We start from the raw sequence: 21,209 nt of genomic DNA on the forward strand, positions 1-21,209 counted from the left end.
AGGAAAGTCCTTCTTAACACGAGACAAGCTTAATAAATTACGAGAACAATTTTCAATACACTTATCACAGTTTTAATGTGCTTAGAGATACTTTACAGTTGTAATAGGTATTATTGGTCAGAGTATTACCACTTTTAAACCAAATTCTATTCAATTGAAGCGTAGTAATAGTAGTGCAAACACATTTACCTAATGCAGTATTAATTCAAGCAGTTAAAAGACTTCCAAATGTAATTAAAGTTACATTTGGAAGTCTTGAACGTATACTTTACAATAGATTTACTCATAATCATAATAGGTTGCCAGACATATCAGTTTGCACCTTAAATAGCGAACGAAACGCTCATGTCTCTCTGTCGCACTTATGTGAAAGAGTGATAGAGAGACACTATACTTACGGTTTCCTTCGCTACGGCGCAAACATTTGGCATTTTGGCGAGGTCCTCAGATCAATAAAAGTCAACGTAAATCCAATATCATTTTTTTAGATGAAAATAGCGTAAGTACCTATATTATGTAGATACTTAAATATTATACAGTGTAGTAGTACCTACGTGTTTTCACCGCAAACCTTTGATATAAGCTAGAAGATCATATTATATTCATCTCTCGACGCAAATCCAATAACTTTTTGCTTGATACATCATCGCTCAAGACTGCATAACCAATTCACCACTATCACTTACTTCAACGTCGTGCATTTTTGGAATAATTTTGTCTAAGTACTATAAACAGCCACATCCCGATTTCGTTCAACTTTCGTCCTCACATTTATATTTTGTTCTTTATGTATGTACATATTTCACAGTCAAATTGATCGGTATGGCGTGAGGCTATGCGTCTGCGGGCGCGGCGGCGGGCGGCGCGGAGTCGGCGGGAATCGGCGGCGTGGGCGCTCGCGCCGCGGCCAGCGCGGCGGCGTGTCGGCGCGCCTTGAGGCGCAGGTCGGCGATGGAAGAGGAGCGACAGCGCGCCGCCAGCGCCGCTAGGCCGGCGTACGGCGGGCATAGCGCCGCTGCAGCCGCCGCTGCTGCAGCACTCGCGTACTGCGTGATGCAAGACAGTGAGTATTGGAATGTATTAGACATATTAGTGTCTTTATTAAAATAAGTGCAAAAATCACATAATATATCTCATCTCATGCACTTCTTGTTTGCTTCATTCTACTAAGGAATATGAAAATACAAGCATGAGAAGGTTTCTACGAATGATCGATATACTCGGAGCAGTAGCAAGAAAATGCTGCTACGGGCTACGGCGTAGCTTTGGTTAGGGTCGAACTAAATTATTTTAAATAGATACGATACGGAGGCCAATTCAAACTTAAATTTTGACATCAAATTGATATCTAAATGATTTCATTTTGTTACTAAATTAGGGGAGAGTGGGTCACAGTGGATCAAGGGTAACATCTTTTGTCGTTACCGCTTTTACGCCCCTCCGTTTGCCTAACGAGATTTTTTTAATTTACTCATTGAGAAACGAACAGTCTTATAATAACGGCTAGAATTTCTTAAGATATAGACCCATAGTTTCCTATACGCGCTATCGCTTTCGCACATTCGAGCGATAGAGGAACAGATAAAGAAATTTTGGCAGAAGGGCCTCAGCATACCTGGTGTGCCGCAGCAGATAGCAGCGCCGAGTCGAAGGGCGCGAAGGCGGCGGGCGGCGGGTGCGGCGCGAGCGGCGGCATCGGCGGCGGCGGGCCCGGCGCGCGCGCCACCGCCGACAGCCGCGGCACCGACACGTACGGGGCCACGCGACATGGCTCTAAAGGAGTGCCGCCTCCAGCTACTAGCAGACCTACAGAAAAATCGGATTTTATATCAGATTCTATTCGAAAAATGGGATTCTTTCTATAACAAATAACTATTGTTTTACAAGGGAGCAAAGTTGCTATTTAACTTCACGTGCTAATTAATATTGATACTCGAGCAAGCGAAAAAATCCAAAATTGAACCATGAGCGTAGCGTAGCACGAGAAACACAAAATCTTTCACTACACCAACGCGAGGAAAATACTAAGTGTAAAACATTAAAGATCAAATCCAAATGAATGGTATTAAATATTTTATCATTTAAAATCATCGCTTAAATACCGTAGAGTTTCCTATCTTCACCTGGGTTTTGACACTTTTCCTAAAAAATCTCTCAAATTTGAAAGCATTTTAATCCGTTAAGGCGAAAAAACGTTTTTTAGTGTTCCTAACTATCAGTATTCACAATTGAAACTTTGAATTTCATTGGTTAAGTTGGTAAAAAATGGCCTCAAAGCCAATAGGCGATGTTTGGGTATTTTTCCCAATCTTCGCCTACGGCATGCTTTACCGCTAATAATACACTTTTCTGTGACTAACACATGTTAAGTCGTATCTATTTGGAATGTGCTACTATACTATGAACCTTAATTACACCAGACTAGCCATATTTTAAAAAAACGGTGTAGTAGGCGAAGTTTGGTAACAGTCTGAAGTTGGTTTCATACATTTTCTATAACGAAGCTAGGGCTGCCAAAAATTAACCAACATGCCAAATAAAGGGGAGTAATGGTTTATAAGTAAAAAAATTATAATTTTTAACAAAAATATTTAATATTTAAACCTGGCTCGCTGAGCAACTTCTGTTGCTGACTGTACAAAAATATTTAAATTTGGAAACAAGTAATGCCATCCACCACCAATAGGGTATTTGACTACTAGTCAAATCAGTTTCTTTTTTCGAACTGTCAAAACGATTTTGCTACTATGGGGTTTATTATGTAACATTAGCATGTGACGTCACAATCAAGTTACCTATTGTTTATAGTTTTATACCGGTTTTAAAATATAAATTGTGTCCAAAAAATAACTGCTGTCTACGTTTCTCTATTAACCTTATGATGCTTTATTTCATGCATGGTGTAAAATAATTTATTTGAAATACTTACAGTCAAATACCCTATTAATGTGGTAAAACAAATTTGACAACCCTAGGGGTAGGCGAAATTTGGCAATAAGATGGACGCAAAGTACCTTCACCAATGTTTTATCCAATTGTGACTTCTAAACGTAAGCTAGCCATTAAATAATAGTTTCATATGAAAAAGAAATAGTTATAGTATATAATCATGTAAAGAGTTTAACATTACCTGGTCTGTATCACTGTTAAAAACCGAAGTTCAAACACTGGCTTAAAAAAACGTGTGGTCGGCGTCGCGAAAAAACCTCACTGAACGTAAACTGTGTGAAGTTAGCCGCAGATTGTTCGAAGAATGTTGACGCCCGTAAAAAATACTTTGTATTTAGTAGTTTTATGTAAGGCTTACATTAGAAACATTTTGTTAATGGCAACTTTTGTCAAAGTAGGCGAAAATAGGGAGCCCAGGCAAAGATACGAAACTCTACGGTAGTTATTTGTACAACAAGTGATCAAAGTTTGATATTTCTTCGAGTGCTTATTTTGAGTCCCGTGCAAGCGAAAGATTCTATAATCTAATTTAGAATCTTGAGCGTAGTAAGGGACTCAAAAGCGCACGAGATGTAAATAACTTTGATCTCGTGTAGTACACAACATTTTTCACCTCAGCGCAGTGAGAACATATACCTATTAGACAACTTGAAAAATGTAATCCTTCTTCATCACTTAATACCTGCACTCATGTTTTCTTAAGATATACAAACAATTAAGTTTAATTACCGCAATGGAACACAAAAACAAAACGTAATAATAAATTCCAGTAAAATAATATAGAAATAACAAACATTAACTGACACTTCAATCGCCAACTTTGACAACAAAAAAAATCTTTGTAAGATACGGTCCGAATTGCGGATACGTACTATTTGTCAACTATGGTAGAAATTCTTAAAAGTAAAATAATTAATTTTGCGTGATGATCTGTGTATTTTTTGAGTTCGTTATTTTAATTGTACAATAAAATACCTAAAATATAGTATTTTATCAGGTTTTATGAAATCTTAAACTTTATTTTTATTTATTAATTATTAAGAATTCATACTCGTACGTGGTTTGGAACGATGCGGTCTGAAGTTTTTCGGGGGTCTATTATAAACCGTGAATATACCGTTGAATGTCGTTTTAACTTTTTTTTGTCTGTTTCTTTTTGCTAACAGTGTGAAAGGGACAGAGATAATAGAACCCAAGTATTTCGAACTTTTATTAGACCCCGCATGTTGAAATGACATTTGACAATAAAGGTCACTTGAATGTCATTTTGTCTCACTCAGTGAGCAAAATCGCACTTTGCTCACTGTTTTTAAGAATCAAAGTACCCTTGTTCGAGCTGCTGAGGTGAAAAGTAAATTCCTAGTGTCCGACCGAAGGTTCGGTTTCGGTTTCGGTTTCGGCCAGTTTCGGCCAAAAAATCATGTTTCGGCTGTAGTTTCGGTTTCGGCCAAAAAACGGCCGAACCTTTCGTCCGGGCCGAAACTTACGAAATGGTACTTCGGACAAAGACCAAAAGTTGGGGAATAAGTAGGACAACAATATTATTACCTACATATACTGATTCATGTATATAGGTGAACCAGGATCTATTGAGGGTGCGCCATGTTGCGGAATTTCACTGGAACTAATTTTTTCATACTACACGGAATTGTCACCCTATACATAAGAATAACAGCGCCCTCTTGACAATTATCATATATTACTGGTCAGGCTATAATTAGGTACAGACATTAATTGGTTTATTATAAAACACAATTCCACTAATGAGGGCGCCACTGGACGGTTGACGCAGTCTTAAGAGGCTGTCAATACATAAGTGAATGAGATAGCACTGTCGCATGTTACTGGGCCCTGGGCAAGATAATAATAAGAAAACTAGCCTCACTTTTTACCTCAATTTACCATTGGTTTGTGTTCCACATGTCCTCTACTTCAGCTTAGCCTTTGGCCTTGCTGCGCCATGCTCGGCCTGCGGTCTCGCTTTTGAATCCAATGGACATTGGTTGGAATCTGTGCTCAACTACTTATCCTGAAGCCTTAAGCACGGCTAGGGCTTTGACTTTTCGGCCCAGGTGAAGATCGGTACCCGGCCTTGCGATATTGTTAACAAAAAATTTCGCGCTCGCTGCGCTCGCGTTTTTGGTTGACCCTGTGTCTACATGTTAGCTTGACTGGTGAATGAATAGAGTTAGACCAAGAAAATTCTGCAATGATTTTGATAGCATACGCAGTGCAACTAGTGCAAATGTTATTTATACGTCATAATTTCATAGAAGTTTTGACGTTTAAAATAACACTTGCACTGCGTGTGTTATCAACTTATCAAAATCGTTGCAGAATTATCTTGGTCTAACTCTAGTAATTTTCATAAAAAACTGCTTAAGTAACATCAATTTCAAGGACATTGGGTGTTGACAGCCCCATAATATGTGTGTAAAAGCGGTTTTATGACATTTTTTCAACGATTTTAACAAGTCTACAAAAGTTTCGGTTTCGGTTTCGGTTTCGGCCGAAACTAGAGCCAAAGCCGAACATTCGGTTTCGGTTTCGGTTTCGGCAAAAAAACATGTTTCGGTCGGACACTATAAATTCCACCAGCCAACATGAGGAAGCAACTCAAAATTTGCAATTTGTGAAAAATTAATTATCTCCTTTCCTAAAAAACTAAAGATATTTTCAGCTATTATTTTAGATATTATCTTATTGTTCGAATACGGCTGCTAGTAGATTTATGTTTCATTGTGTTTTTCCCGTTTATATAAATAAATAAATAAATATTATAGGACATTCTTACACAGATTGACTAAGTCCCACAGTAAGCTCAAGAAGGCTTGTGTTGTGGCTACTCAGACAACGATATATATAATATACAAATACATAAAAAACACCCAAGACTCAGGAACAAATATCTGTGCTCATCACACAAATAAATGCCCTTACTGGGATTCGAACCCAGGACCGCGGCTTCACAGGCAGGGTTACTACCCACTAGGCCAGACCAGTCGTCACATAGCTATATTGCTTGAATTGGATTGAATTAAATTTAGTAACGCCGACGTCAAACTTGCTTAAACTTTATAGGTACTGTGTTCAAGATCGTAGAGCGAAGCTACGCTCGTAGACCCTCTACGAGACTACATTCACCGCTCGGCACTAAACGTAAAAACAATTTTACTACCCGTAACTCTATGTAGATCAGATTAAATAAAGCTCTTATAGCACAAGTTCTAAAAACAAGTAATGGTTCAGGCGGACAGCTGGCATCCCCGCGATTGGCAGAGACAAATGACTGCAAATCCCACGATATCCTTTCCCGAACTTCACTTAATTAAATTGATATTTAAGTAAAGCATAATTTGCTCGTAAATTAAGTGAGAACGGTTGTTTATAGCCCGCCGGGCGAAGTATCAATTAATAAATTAACGCGGATCTGCCCGACTTAAGGAGCTGTTCGGGTCTCGCCTGAGCTAAAGGATTCATTAATTTAATTACACTCACCTTACGCCTTTCTCTCTTTATTACATTTCGGAGATGTGATTTTTATTTCTCCCCAAGGCTTTGAAATCTCTTTTTCTTTTTATATTTTGTAATGTAATGGTATGGATGGAATTTATTAAGATGTTAAACGCGCGGCCTAGGTACTAGGTATCGAACTAGAACACGTATCTATAGACAATAATAATATGCCCAGACTGTCGTGGCTAGGTGTGAGCTAGGTAGACAACAATATGTCAGGGCGGGAGGCGGTACTGGGCGGGGTACGACGCGCACTCTAAATCATAACCTCTCCGGTCGCCGTCGGCATTATTAAAATGGATGCTCCCTGCGCGTATGAGTTATTTCCATATTTGACACCGAATTACTTTCGAGAAGTGCCGACATAAATACGAGCGGGTACGTCCAGCGTGCACCCCTCCTCGCGACCGCCGTGCATTTATTTGATTAACTCTGAGTTGTTTAATTTAATCGAGTTAGGTCGGCAGGGTTCTCGCTCGCGTTATTTTAAAGCGTTCGAAACATCTTTACAGCGGTTTGTGCGCAATAAAATATCGCCGCCACCCTCCCGGGCGCGAATAACTTTACAGTTTTATGAACAGGGGAACAATTAGGCGTCGGTATTCTTTTATTCTTGCTGCGATTGTTTTTATGGCGCGGAGCGCGGAGATTCATGTCTTCGTTAAAAATGAATTTTTAATTTTATGAAGATTTACAGTTGTACTTGGTAATATTTATAATTTGTTACCTGCGCAGCTGAGAAAGTTTTCATATTTCAGGAAATTCAAATTATGTTAATTGACCCGTTAAAGTCAGTTTAAGTGAGCGAGTAAGAATTAACTAACTATTATATATTAGCTTCTCTAGTATAAAATTAGTTAAAAATAACACAGCCATAACCAACAAAGAAAATATGTAGGTACTGAGGTAGGGTTTGTAAACTAAAAACAAGATAATTCTCTATAAGCTATTTAAGAGATACAGACTAGGGGCCCGATTCGGATTTTGTAATAGACATCTATTAGATATCTTTTAGACATCGCCAAGATACGATAACGATATGTTTAAGATCTAACCTGTCAAATTTGACATTTCCGCGATTCTGGAGATACTCTTGAACGATTTCCACAAGATATTAATTACTTAGAGATCTAATTCACATCTAATAGATATCTAACACGATCTATCGTAAAAGTGACATTGGTTGCCCGAATTGCGCTGCAAAAGAGAAATAGTTGAAATCTAAACTATAACGTATCTAGAATGGATCTAGTACGTGTCGCCTCTTGTGAATATCTTGAAGTTCGAATACGGCAGTAAGCTGCTATTCTCGATTCTGTCATACATAATTATTATAATATATCGAGTAGCGAGAGATAAAGCAAGTCACATGATCTCTAACTCAATTACATTAGTAAAGTAAAACGTTTACCTAATGCAATTTGATATCATATCATGCAAGCGCGGTTACAAATGATGTTCATCGAATGTCATTATCACACGTTTGCCGGCGGCGGCGCTGTAATCGATCACGGCAACAACGGCGCCGCAAACGATTGCGCCAACAATATCGGCGATCTCCTCGCTCCGTCAAAGGGGCACAACAAATAACCGTTTCATTTCACTTTACATGATTGTTCTCGTGTTAGGGGGGCGGGGGGCACATAAGTTAATAAGACATTTAGCAGGGGACGGCGGGATTGCGTCCGAATGGCTCCCGCGGGGAATCATTTTATTCGATTCCGGAGAGCGGCTTTTTTCCGCTTTACGCTCCGTTTAGTGGTGCTCGCAATCTCGGGCGCGCGTCGCCTTGAGTTCGTCTCTGTGACGATATGAGCGGTGACAGCGCATTACCGCAGAAAGACAATTTGTGCCAAATTGATATTTTCTGCCCTACATGCGAGTGGGATGTGGGGCAAATGATTCTTAGATGTCACTTGGACTTTCCTTTTATAAGTTCCCACAAGTATTTTGGATTCAATCATGCTGAAATATTAATACAAACTGTAAACTTTTTCAATATATGTTACCTGTTTTGCCCAACGTTGCCGCTTGAAAATAGGTACAGTGACAAAACTGATGGTAGCTGATGGAGAAACATGACTTAGTTATGGAAAGCTGTTTGGTCTCTGTTTTTTCAAGCCAGGTAATGTCTGGCACGGTTAAATTGGCAATATTGAAAAAGTTTACGGTAGGTGTAGGTACCTACTTCATGTATTTAGGTTCTTGTTATTGTTATCTAGTTTAATGAAAAATACCAATCTTATTGTGGTGTTATATTATTAATATTCGTTGAAAACGTTTGTTTTAATTAAATTCGTTTTTAATCTAATTAAGTGTTCAGTCAAAAAACTTGTTTAAATTTATAAAAAAGATATAAGTACCTACTTAGACTAACATATCAAATATAAATCGTAGAAAATTATATGAAACACATGAAGTGGATGCCGGTGGTTCGGCCAACTGCCCGCTACCGCATCGCCGATCGCTAAGTGCGATGTGCAATTCCCGGATTTTATCGCCTCGTGTGTTCGCTTCCCGCGATTTTTTGCCTCGCGCGGATTCTCTCGACCCGCCATTTTAATTATTCATCCGGCTGAGTTATGGTCGAATTAAAAAACTGTTAGAGTGGGACCGGCGCCGGCGGGGGTAATCGAGTTAGAGGAAGTCATGGAGAATACGTAATACGTTAGTGCAGTGTTTATTAAATCCTGGCTTTGGAATCACTCGTGTAAACTACTTGCTAGTGCCGTGGTGCAGTTACGTTTGGTTTAAATGGTATGGCCAAGTTTGTAAATGGAATATATGCCTGTGGGTGAGTGGCGCATGATACGAATAGATCATTGATTATGTTGCTAATACTGTAATTTCTTACCTAAAATAGATTTTATTTCAGTGAAATAGATTTTCCCAATTGAAAAACCGAAGTTGATCTTCTCTCATATAGCAAAGCATTTAAAATTACCAAATAATTATATTTTACATGCGTGCGTCTTACAAATTTAATTAAAAATTCACTGGAGCCCGAAATAATATCTTAAACGTGAGAGTATAAAATTAGAGTGTATAAATATTAGACAAGACTTCACTGAGTAACATAATATTACAGTTGAACCATGCACTCGCCTGTGACCCTTGGCACGACTCGACTGACAACTGACAATTCATTCCCGTTAGCACCAACTTGCACTATTTAGCATTTAGCGCAGCCGCTCGCTCAAGCGGACTGGCACGATTAAGCAGCGGTGCCAACTCGTTTGCCAGAATCATTTGCAATTTGTAGTTTTCGACTACATTAAACTCGGTATTTAGTTTGAGATGCATTGCACGGAGTTAAGTAAGTTAGAGGGAATGGGGTTGGAAATGTCAAAGGCGAGGCTAACGTGAATTATTGTTGTGTATTTGCTACGTCGTGGTTTTGAATTTTGCTACGAATTAATATAATAAGATACCTAAATGATCCACGACGCTCATTAAATAGTCACTTTATTGCACTTGGTTTTATTGATATACCTAATGTACAGGTCTACATTATGTATAAGCAAAGCACTACAGTGTTTACGTTTTGTAGCGGGAAAACAAGCGACGGGCGACAGAGTAGTATACTGAATAGCTACGGGCTACGGCGGCGTAGCAAGGGACTACGGGTACATGCATCTCGTAAAATACTAAACACAGTTTTGTCTAAAAAGGAGCTTTAAGTGGTTTGCTTATAATGAGTTGATGAGTAAACATGAGTTTGAAATTAAATGCACATACCTTTATGCATTTGGCTCTCATGTTTCCGACATTTGGCTCGTCGATTCTGAAACCACACCTGCGAACAAATATTTAATGTCAAATTATTATTAAAGGAATGTGGAGCCCTAAACAAAACGTATCTAAGTATAATATATATTGTTGGTTGCGAGATACACTTACAAGGAAATGTCAAATCAATACCAAATTAAGTTGAGATTTTTGAAGCTGGAATGTGGCTAAGGTTCAGGGAACATATATATGGATTCGATTGAATTGTAGCCGATTACAAACCTCGAGTAAAGTATTATAATTGATATCATCGAGATTTGTTCAAAATTGATCTGATCTTTTGTAAGAAACGAATATGAAGGAGCAGTAGTAGTGGTTAGTACCTAGTAATTTCGTGAAATTACGTACGAAAATACCAGGCACATTTATGTAATTATTCTTTAACCACCTGCAAAAAAGGAGGTGTATCTGATGTGATTTACACTAAATCTGAAACCAACAGTGGAAACCAACCATTTAAATTTAGCCAAATTCGTAATCACTAGAACAAACACCATGCAATCTCAACCCGCCGTCGTAATTGTATTAGGCCGAGTATACGATGCATGCACATTTGTCACACGAATGTTAACTGTATGTGTGTGGAGTTTGGTTGGTTTTTGATCGATAGGGGGTGTGTTGCATGTACGGTGGGCAAATAGTGTAACCGCATTAGTGCGAGGGCACGCGTCAGGCTCAGGCTGATTGCGTTGTGCTAGGCTAGAGGGTTCGATCGATGAACTACATTTATCTGAATCTAGAATATATGTTTTAATTCAACATTCGATTTGAATTAAATCCTTTATAAAGGCCTCAAGGACTTAGGAGGTTATTATTAAGTACGACAATTGGCACGTTACTTTGTCGTACATTTTACGTTACGGTACGTTACAAACTGCATCTAGGGATTAACCAGCTATGTCTTTAAATTGAATCATAAATGCATTATTTTATTATTAATTGAACTTATGTCCGGCTTTCAACTATATTGTCCTTCTCGTACTCAAATGGTCTCATAATATTTCTTTGAAATGAACAAAGTAGACGAACTTTCTAACTAGGTACATATTTTAATTAGGTTTAATCACTTTAAACATGGTTTAAACTATGAAGAAAATACTTAAGGCGAGGCAAACCTAGCCCGGGCCTACGATTTGTGGTAGGTATTTTCAGTTGTTTTTTTTTAGTTACCGTTTAAACATTTACTATTACATTACAAAAATTATTCTTACCCAAATATATTATGATTATAAACTTCTGACAGAAAATCGAATAAGGATAATTACCATACAGTTGACCTGGGCATGTCTTTCAGTGGATGATTTTAAATTTTAAACCTCCAAATAAATATTATACAATTTCAGATTTTAAAATGCAGCATATGAATACGAACATAGCTCTAGGTATAATTGACTCGAGCGACCAAACATATTTGCGGCACAATATGTGACCGAGTGTACAGACTCGTAAACAAAACAGTCGCGACCAATACGCTAACTAGGGGCGCATTCATTAGTGCTGATTACATTAGACGCTAAATGATAGACAAACAAACGAGAGTTGTGAGGGTTCTCAAAGCTCAGGTTTTGACAGAGCTAAAATGTCTAGTATAAATTGATCTTTAGATCCGTGATAACTATGCATGATATGCAACGCTCTTGAGAATTGGTCTTTTTGGACAAGTTACGAAAAAAATATGAAACTATATGTATAATGATAATGGATCTTTCATGTTAAACCTAACCTAGAACTTGTGTTGTTATCTCTATATAGTTAGTATTGCTGGTGCGTTGTCTTTATTTGCTCCGTGCATGACAGTGGCGCCGCCCTAGTGGATGTGGGACATATTGCTTATTTGACCATTGGCAGTATATAGTCAATAGTGTTATTGTTTCATTGCTTTATATATTCCTCTTAAGTACCTAATATGTACCTACCTATGCGATCAATATGTAAAGGAATAAGGGAATAACTATGGAAGTTTGGAAAATAATTCTATAACAAGAAAAATGTTTCCAACTTCATATTATTCTTAAACTTTAGAATAGCCGTATAACTAATTTTTTTTTCGTAAATGATTCTTATTGACGATATGTGTTATGTATACAGCTACATGCATGCCAAGTTATGTTTTCTGCCGGGTGGGACCATAATCTGCGCTAATAAAAATGACTGAAGGGCTTGAAGCTCGAAGAACGCCAATTCAAATCTACTGAGCATAAAATAGTTATTTGTTTTACAAGGGGGCAAAGTTGTTGTTTAACCGCTCGTGCTAATATTGATACCCGAGCAAGCGAAAGATTAGTAGCGAGTGGTTCGAAAAATTGAAACTTGAGCGTTGCGAGGGTTTCAAAGCACGAGGGTTAAACAAAATTTGCCCCCGAGTGAAACACAAAATTTTTCACCACACCAACCCGAAGCAAATATTAAATGTAAAATATGAAACAAAATCAAACCAAATCAAATCGAAATGAATGTTAGGTATTAAGTAAATATTTATCATCCAAAATCATCATTTAAAAGTCAATTCTACCAGCAAACATAAGAAAACAACTCAAAATTTGCATTTGATTACTTTGCCTTAGATGTGAATAAAATACAACTTTGCTATCAGTTTTTGAAGTGCAAATTAAGTAAGCCTTTCCGAGCTGGTGTGGTGAAAACACTTATGTATTGGCTTAAGATCGCATTTACGACTCTACTAATGTAAAAACACGACGCGCTTGATTTGTGCATAGCGACACGTTTTGTGTAAAAGTTTTGCTACAGGATTTAATTTATTCAGGCTAATTCGTGTGACTGTCTGTAATTCTGTATGCTGAGGTGCTGAGACAAAGTCGTGGTGGGGATAAAACTAGAGCTACGTGTTGTTTGTCTTTAGTTAGTCTCGTCTCGGTTACAGCGGGAGGGAACACAAAGAAGAGTGACTTCAAATTAATATTTAACTGAAATTGAGTCAGACACGTAATAAAAAAAACTCGTGCACTTTTGACAGTAAAGAAGCTAGTTTGGTTTTGTGTTTATAACCGACTTCCAAATCTCAAAAAGAGGAGGTTATTTATTTATTTATTTTTAAACTTTATTGCACAATACACACAAATAGTGTACAAATGGCGGACTTAATGCCTAATGGCATTCTCTACCAGTCAACCATCGGGCCAAACAGAGACATGTAAAATTGGTGCAAGGAGAAAAAGGAATTTATTTATTAAAGAACTTAGTAAACAACTAAACAATTAATAATTCTGATAAACTACATGTAGAATACACAAATAAAAATACTAGAATATATATAATTAATATACTACTACTACATATTTCATACATACTCATACTATATAATATAATGATGAACGCTACTCGAACTCTTGTTTCAGCAGATACTTATGTAGCAACCGCTTGAAAGCTTACTGGACCGATTTTGAAAATTCTTTTTTTGTTTGTATGCATAATAAATGCATATACCTACAGATTTGTTCCGTTTTTTTTTCAAAACCCAGTTCTGATGATGGAATCCATGAGGAATCGAGGGAACTCCTCAAATCTTAAAGGCATACATACCGTGATTTTTGTGTTTTTTATTAACAAATCAAGCATATACATTCAAAAAAGTAACATTTGAGGAACTGGAATTGCTGAGAACGATTTTTTTCTTTTAAAGATTAATAAATTCTTTGATGAGTTAGCTTAGCTGAAACAGACTGGATACAGAAAAACTTTCACGTCGGACCCCGAAATGGCAAAATAATTTTGGCTGCCCCACGAATCCCATCAGGATGATCCGTAGGTACAAACATCGACTTCTGTCAGCCGAAACATACGAATCAGCTAAAATCTCTTTTCGGAATCTATTCCATAGTAAAATGTGTTCAGTGTCCTATATCAGTTATTGATAATGATAAGGATTGAATAAAAAGCATGATATTGACTAGGATTGAATAAAAACACCCTGTATATCACCAGTGGGTATGGGTGTTTTGATATTGGTGCAACAACCAAATCATGCATAAAAAACAATTAATATTTTAAAAATAACATTTCTAACAAATTCAATCATGTCACCAAGTTGATTTCTAATATGTACCTACTTAATAAATATGGATACCTCTAGCTAGTATAAAATATCGAACGCTGCAAAAAATATGCTTATAACTTAACAGCAACCTATTTTGTGAGACGAATCAATGATATCTTTTAGTTTTTGAAAGTAAACAGGCCTAATGCATAAACACTGCAATCACAGACACTCAGTGCAATCGCATCAGATTTCAATAAATCTCAGCCAATTGACAGTAGTGAAGACGCATGCCGGTCAGGGCGTTTATCCACTTATACCACTTAACGCGCGACTAACGCCGATATACGGCCGATAAAGATCACTTGTTGGACGCTCACAGCTAATTACATGCATTAGTAATAAGGGTGAGGGGCCGTATGGGTAATTAATATCGCATGTTATAATGTACCAAGTGCCCTTACACTGTAGAGATGTGATGTAGGTTATGACTTAATTTGGGGTGTGTATGACTGGGGTAGCAAAATAGCTAAAGTGTTTGTTAGGACGCTGTTTTGTCTGTCTAAAAGTTAGTTAGGAATGTTGGGATATATGTACGTATTAAACTATACTAGGCATATTCTAGAAATTAATGTCACAAACGTTGTCTCTGTTGTCAACAGTATTTTTACAAGCTTTTTATTAACTTGCGATATATGTATGTAACTATGTTTGTACGGGTCAAATCTTGCAAGTTAAATTTAACCCGCTTCCCGACTTCCAAAGAAGCTGAAAATTTGCATAAGTACATAATGTAAGTCTGGTGACAATTAATGCAATCTTATGATACCATCGAGCTGATCTGATGATGGATGCAGGAGGTGTGGCCATAGGAACTCTGTGATAAATAAAACAACGAAACCTAATTGTGTTTCGTTGGGGTTTCTAGAATTGTCTCAAAAGTATTAGTTGCCTGTGGAAAGAAAAGTACAGTTAGCGATAAAAGCTTGTACCAAAAATGAAATTTTTGCCATAACTTTTTATCCTCTTAAGTTTTCTTTTGGAGGCATTAGGGTATAGTGACGTGCGACTCGTTGAACCATCGCTACAGCTCTTCTAACTGTTCTAACGTGAAGCACATCAGGTGTTTGGCGGCATCGAGAACCTACTAGACAGTGTTACCTGCAGCCTCACAAATCCGAGTCGTTGACTCAACTCTTCTCGCTTGAATGTGTCGTGTCAAACACGCTCTATTTCTCCTAACTGTTCTTGCTTGTAGTTTGTACATTTCAAATTTGTTACCAGACATCGTCACAATATTACCTGCACTCTCGCCTCGCTAAGTCCTAGCCGCTGACTAAGCTCTTCTCGCATGAAAGCATCAGGGTAGTGCGTCTCGTCGAATAACCGCTCCAACTCTCCTAGTTGTTCTAGGGTGAAGTTTGTGCGAGACCGTCGCTGCTTGCCGCCGCCATTGCTGATTGAGTTCGATGATTTGTCGGATACATCTGTAGAAAAAGGAATGAAAAAGATAAAATCATTTTTACGTTTTTAACAATTAAAAAACTATTTTAATTAATATTCTACTGCCCTGGCATTCTTACATCAGTAAATTATTGACACAAAGTCATTTACCTAACTTTGACTAGGTATTTGATATGCAGGTTAAAAGAATTAATTTTTGCACAAAAATCTCTATATTTCGAGTGACGTCCGTCCCCTACATACGGCAACGTGTTAATATTATTAAAAACACTTTAAATCAGTATCGCCAACTCCCTCGGGCTTTATATCTCAGGGGTAGTTTACCCCTCTTGATGTTTCTTATGAGTGCCGTTTCGTTTTATCTTAAATCGGGATAAATTTAATAAAGTTTACCTTTGGCCTCTTTATTGCCTGTCTGTGTCTAATAAAATAAGTGTAGTTTTTTTATTGATTGCAATAACTGAATTAAATAAATAAATATTGACTTTTGAAGTTTTGAGCAGGTAGATGAATCGTAATGACTAGAAATGAGTTCGGAAGAGACAGAGACCATTGAAAAACATTTTATCAGCAGTGCAATGGTATGTTAGCTCTGTGAACGAGATGTGCCAACTCAAACTCAACTCAAACTCAAAATATAAGTACTTTATTCGTGTAAGCCTAGCAACAAGCACTTATGAATCGTAACATATATATTATCTTAAGCTAATTATCAGAGCAATTTATTGATGTTATTATTCCATAATAATATTGGATATTATACAAATCAAATTTAACACTAATTTTAGAATTTCACAAAAGGATCGTCAAACATGAAAAAAAATTGTATTAAAAAATACTAGTCTAGAATGTTTGTAGAATAAAATTTAAATGTCAAATAAAAAAAAACAAAAGAAGTACATACATCGGAATATCAATTTCCTCATCATTAATCAAATATACCTAATAAATAAGTAATCATTTCGAATAACAATTAATCCCACGTTGTTTTATCATTCATGTAGTCTTGTGTGGTATAATAAGCTTTAGAAATAATTGTTTACGCTTTACGTGATTCTTAAATTTATTAATAGATAATTCAGTAATATGGTTTGGAAGTTTATTATAAAATCTTACACAATTACCCATGAATGATTTTTTAATTTTATGGAGCCGAGTGAAGGGCACTGCGAGCTTATGTTTATTCCTATTAATATTATAAATTTCACAATTTTTTCTAAAATTTACAATATTTTTATGCTGTCAGCGATATCAAATTGAGATCAAATTGTAAAGTTTCGAATGCCTATCGAAGGCTTAATCCTTTCTCACAGTAACGGTAATACACTGACTTTACCAGTAAGAAGTCGACGATGAGATGAGGATAGGTACGTTTGGGTAGGTGTGTAACTCTTTTCATCAAGTAGTATCAGAAAGAGCGAAAAACGCGCTCAATAGCCCACATACGTAAACGAATGAGAATCGATTTAGCCAAGCGACACCTCGATCTTGCGTCTCACTAAGCGGGGCCTCGCCAAGCATCGATAAATTCCCGTAAGCAGTCCCGAGCACGGGACACGGCTCTAAAGACGGTGACGAACGAGCGATACGTTTAGGAGTCGTTTAGAGCAATTTAGCAAATTGGGAAGCTCTCCTTTTTATACGGCAATTATGTAAATGGAGGGATTATCCAAGTGTGGGCGGTGCCGGGCCACACCCTCTCCCCTTTCGGCCCCGGGGCCATCCGAGCTCCTTAGACGCCTAACGACCTGAACGGTGATTAATTATCGAACGGTACGGAATACCCCCGTGATTTATTTGATAGAGAAGTCTGGATATCCATTAACGAGTTATTCATTTGTAGTAGTGATGTGCTAATCTGTGATGATAGAACTTAATTTGATTTGCTTTTGAAATGTTACGGGTTGTTGAAGTACCTACCTATTCTCATCATGCATCATCATGATAAGAAGGTATCGAGAATCGAATAGTTTATAGGGTTCTATACCAAATAGCAAAAGATCCCTGTGATAGTGGAGGCGAGCCGAAAAAGTCAGCAATAAAAGTGTGTATCAATTTTTTTTACAGAGTAGCCTGTTTTATAAAACTGAATTTTATCAGTCCTTTTTTCAGGATTCCGTACTCGAAGGGTGACAAAAGTATAAGTTTTTGGCAAAAATTTAATTTTTGGTACCTACAAGCTTTTATCGCTAACTGTACTTTTCTTATGACAGAACTAATACTCATCGAGATAATTCTAAAAACCCCTAACACAATTAGGTTGCTTTGTTTCATCACAGAGTTAATTCCTATGGCCACCTCCTGTCTCCATCATCAGATCAGTTCGACAGTACCATATATTATTGAAGTATTGTCATCAGAACTACATACAGCTGCCAATTTTCATAACGCTACGATCCTTGGAAGATGGTTAAATTAATAGTTACCTACCTTAGATTCCATTACAGTATAGTTAGTTACATACAGGTCGACCTATAAAAGCTTGTTAATAAAAGGATCCCTATGTCTAATGTTACGCTGTCCGTCCGTCCGTCCGTCTGTCTCTAACAATAATGTCTGTACCTATATGTAACCAATTACCTTCAATGTTCTCAGTGTGTTTTTCTATTGCCGCTCTTACGAAGAGCATTAAAAATAAAATAATACATAAATGGATATAGTTTGAACTTAAAAGTTTTAAGGTTCAGAACCCAACACGTGGCAATCGATGCGGTTTTACTAAGTACTAAGCTCACGCTTTCCGTAATATTATGCTTACCTACGTCTGTTAGAGATTAGAGAGCCGGATCGGATTTCAAGATTGTAATAAGTTGTATAATGAGATTAATTATAGGATATGTTAATGAAGTATCTAATCTACATACATGGAACCCCCGCCGGGCACTTAGTTACAGGACTTAGTAAACTTAAAAACCTAAGCAAATAAAAATCAAAACAGAACATCACAAAAATTCAAAAACTAGATATGTTCTTATACTTCTCACTGTTTTTATCACGCAATTTATAGTTTTGTATAGGTACCTAATGCGGGTAGAAAAAGAAACTTAAACATACCTAATTTATAAATGCATTAATTTATTTTATATTGTATTTAAACTAAAGTTTAACACATGGTGTCTTAAGGTTAGTTCTCAATGCACTCAAAATTCTAAACCGCATCTTTCGGGCAATCGGGAGTCGGGGCAGTGGGGGCTCAAAATCATGATTCATGAAATAAAGAAATTAATCCGTTGAACGAAATTAAATAATACATTGTAATCCATAGGTGGAATCCATAGAATCCAATGGAAAAAATGGTAATGGGCGGGGCACGTAGCACGCCTGCAAGACGACAGGTGGACCAGAAGAGTAACTTCTTGGAAGGGTCCTATAGGAAAGCGTCGTAAGGCACGACCTCACACGAGATGGGAAGATGACGTCGTCAGAACCACTGGACCTTCGTGGCTACAGGTGGCCCAAGATAGAGAGAGATGGAACCGTTTGGAGGAGGCCTATACCCAAACAGGGGTTCATGAAACAGAACCATAATACCTAACGTATATACACATAACATCTAGCATTACTTTTGATTTTTTAATAGAAGTTAGAACAAAAAAAAAACATATATTTAAATACTAATATTAGGAAATAGTAACACTTGAAAAACTATAACATGTAATATGTAATCTTTGCAAGCAAGAAATAAAAGGCTGTTTATTTTTTTATTTTTATGTTTTTTTATTAATCAATAGGTAGATAAAAGTTTGCATCGCAACATAAGAAATGTTCACCAAACAGTTTGTATCTTTCAGAGAGACCAACTTCGAAAGGGCGGCGGCGGCCGATTCTGCCGTGTCGTGCCGTGTGCCGACGGCCGACGGCAATGATACGCCTACCTTAGGGCCGGCACAGACGGACTGCAACTCGACTGCAACTTGTATGGGAACATTCGGCGTGCAGTTCCCATACAAATTGCAGTCGGGTTGCAGTCCGTCTGTATCGGCACTTTGATTAAATTAATACAAGAGCGGTATTAAGATTTTACAATTTGTTAAATTATTGGTATTGTTATGATAATAAGTATTATAACATTGATACGACTCTGTGAGTGAATTTCGCTCGTACCAATACCTAGGTGGGAGCGATCGTAAAGTATAATATAATATAAATCAATATACATCATTAAAATTAAATTACCGATATTTAAGGTAGTCTGTGCGGAAAGAGAAGAGTCGTAGAATTTATTGGATAAAATATATACAATAATATTATTTTCCCAGAGATAAGACCTAAAGTCTGTTTTTTTATTCCGTAGACTGAAATGACAGTTAATAGTATGAACATGAAATGTCATTTCATACTATTAACTGTCATTTCAGTCTACCGAATAAAAAAATAGACTTTAGCTTGATCGATTTTTCGAACCCGAAAACCCCCATATACCCAATTTAATCGAAATCGTTAGAACCGTTTCCGAGATCCCTGAAATATATATATAAATAAATAAATATACAAGAATTGCTCATTTAAAGGTACATATAAGATGAAAGAGTTTCACTAGGTATTGTTTCCGGTACGTTACGGGATAGAAGTTATTGAAATAAAGATCACATGTTTCCCACCTACTCGTATGTGCTTACATGTTTATATCCTTCGTGCGGCGGACGGCTACACAGCGGAAGAGAAAACATGTCTACTAGTTAGGGGTCAGCCATTAATTACATCACACGAAATTTCGATATAGGCATGTTTAGATATTTTTGAGCACATTGGCCGCTCCATATCTAGATCTGATGGCGATAGATATATATATAGATAGGACTGTACTACCTACATCTATGTAGCTACGAGTAGAGCGTGTCTAAAGCTAAACTTACCATGTTTGTGGTCGTCTTCATCCTCCCGTTTACAGGGCGCGGGCACAGGCGACAGTAACCAATTCCTAGGCCGCTTCGGCGCCGGCGCCTCCAACGCCGTGATATCCACCTCTTCATCCGCGTCCTCCGGCTCCCCGGGCTCCGGCGGCGGCGCCGGCGCTTCGCCCCCCTCCAGCGACTTGCTGACAAAGTCCGCCAGCCGCTCCATCACCATTACTGAACACGCGCGCCCGCTCGCGCCACGCTGAACAAACTACGCTAGAACTTAAGAGGCGGCACTACGCCCACATCAGCTTTTACCCGACATATCAACCCATTAAGACTCCTACAGTTTGTAAATAGGGTGTAAATTGTTGTGTAAGGGCGCCAGGGCGTGTAGCGAAGCCCCGCCCGCCGCGCGCAGGCGCTGTGGGCCGCAGCCGGGAGTCTGGAGCCCCGGCGAAGCGTAATGCACGCCTACATTATCGTTATATTGACAATGAATTTTTGATGCAAGTCCTTCCCGATGGTGTTGTGAGAATTTAAAATTAAGACACGGATTCGAGCCGGTGAGTTGAAGAAGTTGAAGATTTTTGTGTTTAATTAATATACTCAATAGGGTAAGTATATATTATTATATTAAGTACCTACTTAAAATGAAA

At 37.7% G+C, this 21,209-nt stretch overlaps 1 protein-coding gene across 1 annotated transcript; it reads right to left on the minus strand.

Moving 5' to 3' along the window:
- Nucleotides 1–777: 777 nt before the first annotated feature.
- Nucleotides 778–21,090, minus strand: LOC134663201 (short stature homeobox protein 2-like). The gene is made up of 5 exons (XM_063519586.1): nucleotides 20,569–21,090; nucleotides 15,551–15,735; nucleotides 10,204–10,261; nucleotides 1,616–1,806; nucleotides 778–1,046 (listed from the first exon to the last, which is right to left on the minus strand). Exons 1-5 carry the CDS (start codon nucleotides 20,780–20,782, stop codon nucleotides 834–836), a joined length of 861 nt encoding a protein of 286 aa, XP_063375656.1. The 5' UTR covers nucleotides 20,783–21,090; the 3' UTR covers nucleotides 778–833.
- Between the last annotated feature and the right edge of the window lie 119 nt (nucleotides 21,091–21,209).

Source organism: Cydia amplana, chromosome 4 (genome assembly GCF_948474715.1).
Source record: "Cydia amplana chromosome 4, ilCydAmpl1.1, whole genome shotgun sequence".
Lineage (NCBI taxonomy): Eukaryota > Metazoa > Arthropoda > Insecta > Lepidoptera > Tortricidae > Cydia > Cydia amplana.

Bases quoted from the DNA above. Each gene is read 5' to 3' on its own strand.
- LOC134663201 (XM_063519586.1), bottom strand. From the start codon at position 20,782: ATGGTGATGGAGCGGCTGGCGGACTTTGTCAGCAAGTCGCTGGAGGGG. The intron at 10,262-15,550 runs GTAATATTGTGA...ATTTGTTCGCAG, and splicing joins TTAGCGAGGCGAGAGTGCAG to GTGTGGTTTCAGAATCGACG. The intron at 1,047-1,615 runs GTATGCTGAGGC...TGCATCACGCAG, and splicing joins TATCTGCTGCGGCACACCAG to TACGCGAGTGCTGCAGCAGC.